At 54.1% G+C, this 3,100-nt stretch overlaps 1 protein-coding gene across 1 annotated transcript in view; it reads left to right on the forward strand.

The window, feature by feature from the left end:
• DDRGK1 (DDRGK domain containing 1) overlaps positions 1-3,100 on the forward strand; it is a 20,259-nt gene that overhangs the window by 3,064 nt on the left and 14,095 nt on the right. The window contains exons 2-3 of the mRNA XM_019645667.1: positions 210-334; positions 565-666. Of these exons, the coding sequence (XP_019501212.1) occupies positions 210-334; positions 565-666 (227 nt within the window). The remainder of the gene's footprint in view (positions 1-209; positions 335-564; positions 667-3,100) is intronic.

Consider the following 3,100-nt stretch of genomic DNA (forward strand, 5'->3'; position numbering starts at 1 on the left):
TCCTTCACTCCATTCCTACCCCTAACACACATGCACCTGAAGTGTGAATTTCTGCATTCTGGCAGATGCCTCTGGAGGGCAGAGCTGGGCTAGTGACATTTACAAGTGGGTGCAAGGGGATCCCCCCGCCCCCATGACAACAGGGACAGGGATGGGGTGGATTCATCATCATCTGTCCTCTCTGGCCAGGACCTAAAGTGTCTTTCTCTGACCATATGCAGCCCAGGAGGAAGAAGACATCGAGAAGCCAGTGGAAACTCACCTCTCAGGGAAAATTGGAGCCAAGAAACTACGGAAGCTGGAGGAGAAACAAGCACGAAAAGCCCAGCGCGAGGCAAGCATGAGGGGTGGGGTGCAGCTCTGGGAAGTGGGAAAGGACCCTGCCTTCCCCTGTCCCCTATGGCAGACCCTCCCCTCAAGGCTCTTCGCATGCCGGGCTGGTATTTGCTACTTGCCTGGCGTTGTCTCCCGCAGCCTGGGTCTGTGGCCGGCCCTGGCCCGTTTGGGAGGTGGGCAGGCTCTAGCTGGGGGTGAGGAGGTGCCCCCATGAAGGCCTCTCTCCAGGCAGAGGAGGCTGAGCGTGAGGAGCGGAAACGCCTTGAGTCCCAGCGTGAGGCAGAGTGGAAGAAGGAGGAGGAACGGCTTCGCCTAGAGGAGGAACAGAAGGTAAGGCAGACCCCCACCCTGATTCTGACACCTGACCAGGCAGCCTGAGTCTCCCATGGAACTCCCCAACTCCTCCGACCCAAAAGACGGGCCGTGGGCCAGGTGCAGAGGCAGGTCCCGGTTTCCTTGGTCTCTGGTCTCTAGACAGTCTGTGTAAAGCTGCTGTGGAAAAACAGCCTGAGGTGGGAATTTTTGTGCATGTGATGTAGCAAACGTACCTGGAGCACTTGAAGAACATTAAAATGGTCAGCGGCTAGAGCAGGGTAAGCAAGTTAACGTGTCAAAGAGGTAGTGGGGAGGAGGGGGCGGTCTGGATCCTGAGGGCCTTGGGGCCATTAAAGGTCATTGTAAGAGATGGTAGAACCTGCCTGAGCCAGGTCCTGTTTAGGGCCTGGCATAGAGGAGATGCTCAGGGAATGGGGGCCACTGCAATAAAGGTGGTTAATGAGCATTTGTTTGCCACATGCTTCCTTCCGAGAACCAGGTACCCAAGAAAGGTAATATCCCAAAGATGTGATGTGATACCGGGCAAGGACCAGGGCTGCCCCAGCTGGGAAGACCCCATAGTGTGGAGCCTTTGGGCTCTGACTTGCCCTGTTGTCCCAGGGCGCTGGATGGCAGAAAGCCTGGCTGTGTAGCAAACAGGCCAGAACACAGCAGAGGGGAGGCATTAGCAGAGAGGATTGTTCTCCTTTATGAATATTGATTCTGTGCACCTTCAATATCCTGAGGCTTTCCCACCGCCCCCTGCACAATTTCCCGTTTTTAACATCTTACCTTACTGTGGTGAATTTCTCAGAACTAATATTGATGCGTCATTCCTAACTAAATCCCACACATTATTCAGATTTCATTAGTTTTCCCCCAGTAACCCTTTTCTTCTCCAGCATTCCATCCAGGATACCACATTACACTTAGTGGTTATGTCTCCTTAAGCGTCTCTGCGTTGTGACGGTTTCTCAGGCTTTCCTGTCTTTTGATTACCTTGATAGTTTTGGGGAGTACTGGGCAAGTATCTTGTAGGGTGTTCCTCAATTTGAGTTTAGCTGATGTTTTTCTCGTAGTTANGCCTCTATCTCGAGTTGCAGGCACTTCCGGATGGCGGCGGAAGGGGGCGGCCTGGTCTGCGATCCCGGGGCCGGCAGCTTTGGGATACCGACGAGCGCCTGGTGCGGTGGTGACAGCGTAACCGCCTTCGGGGCGGAAAGGCCGCGCTGGGCGCCGGGAGTCCTTGCTCAGACGCCCAGGGTGCGGAGTGCCCTTTCTCCGTCTGAGCATCCTGGGGCGCGGGACGAGAGAAGAGGAAAAGGGTGCGGCCCTCTGCGCCTGAATGCAGAAGTTTTCGGAGAGGGGAGGTTGAGTGCTCCGAGACCAGTCTCTCCCACCAAGGGACTGTCTTCAAAGACCAGAAGAGACCATTCCAACCATCCGCTCCACCGGCGCTTTCGCCCCTCTCTAGGACGGGGACAGCGAGGGAAGCAAAGAACCCTCTCGTCCCTACTGCGAGGCCGGTAATGAGCAGGCACCTCCAAGGCTGTCTCTGTTTTCCTTCCGGGTGAGGGCTCCCAAACCCGGGTCTTTATCCTGATCTTACCTTCAGCTCCGCTCTTTTAGCTTTTCCTTGCCCGCCAGCTCTGAACTACTTGACTGTGAATTTGGTCGAGCCTGAAGCAAGCTCGGTCTTTTCACCCATCTCCCAACCTTGGGACTTAAGTATTTTGATTCCCTCGTCCCTCCAGTCTCCCAATTCAACTTTCCTTCTCCGTATCCACCGTCTCAGCCAGATCTTTGCATCCTGAACACCGAAAAGAGTAGAATGTGCCCCCAGCGAACCACCTGGGCGACAGGTCTTTACCTACTGCTGTCTCTTCCATTGGGCAAGTCACCCACCCGTCTCCCTCCTCCAGGGACTGTGTAACCAAGGGTTAACAGCAAGGGCAGATTCAGAGCCAGCTCTACTGGTGAGGCAACCTCAGTCACAGGAGTATCAGTACGCTGGAAGTCTGTCAGTGCCTAGATGATTTATTTCGCTTAATGTTAATGACCTCTTTTTTTTAGACCCTTAGGGAATTTTAGAGAGCAATTCCATGCTCTCTAAAAAGTTTGCTCAATGCCCATAGCGGGAGTACTGCACTGGCCAAAAGTCTTTACTGTGCCCTGGGGCAGGTCCTGAAGTTTCTGGGTCAGTATCCTTTAACACAGTGCAACTTGTGAGGCTCCTTAGAGTTGATTTGTCAGTAACGGGTTAGATTCAGACAGTGGGTGGCCCTCCCTCTATGTCATCTGTCTTTCTTCATGACGTCATAGAGAATCCCCAGGGAGGTGGAGGAACAGAGGAGGTTTCCCTCATCAAAGCTGACTGGCTGGGGCCGGAGTGGCTCAGTAGGTTAAGAGCACTAGCTCTGAGCAACAGGGTCGCCAGTTCAATTCCCAC

This window comes from Hipposideros armiger, unplaced genomic scaffold (genome assembly GCF_001890085.2).
Source record: "Hipposideros armiger isolate ML-2016 unplaced genomic scaffold, ASM189008v1 scaffold_94, whole genome shotgun sequence".
Lineage (NCBI taxonomy): Eukaryota > Metazoa > Chordata > Mammalia > Chiroptera > Hipposideridae > Hipposideros > Hipposideros armiger.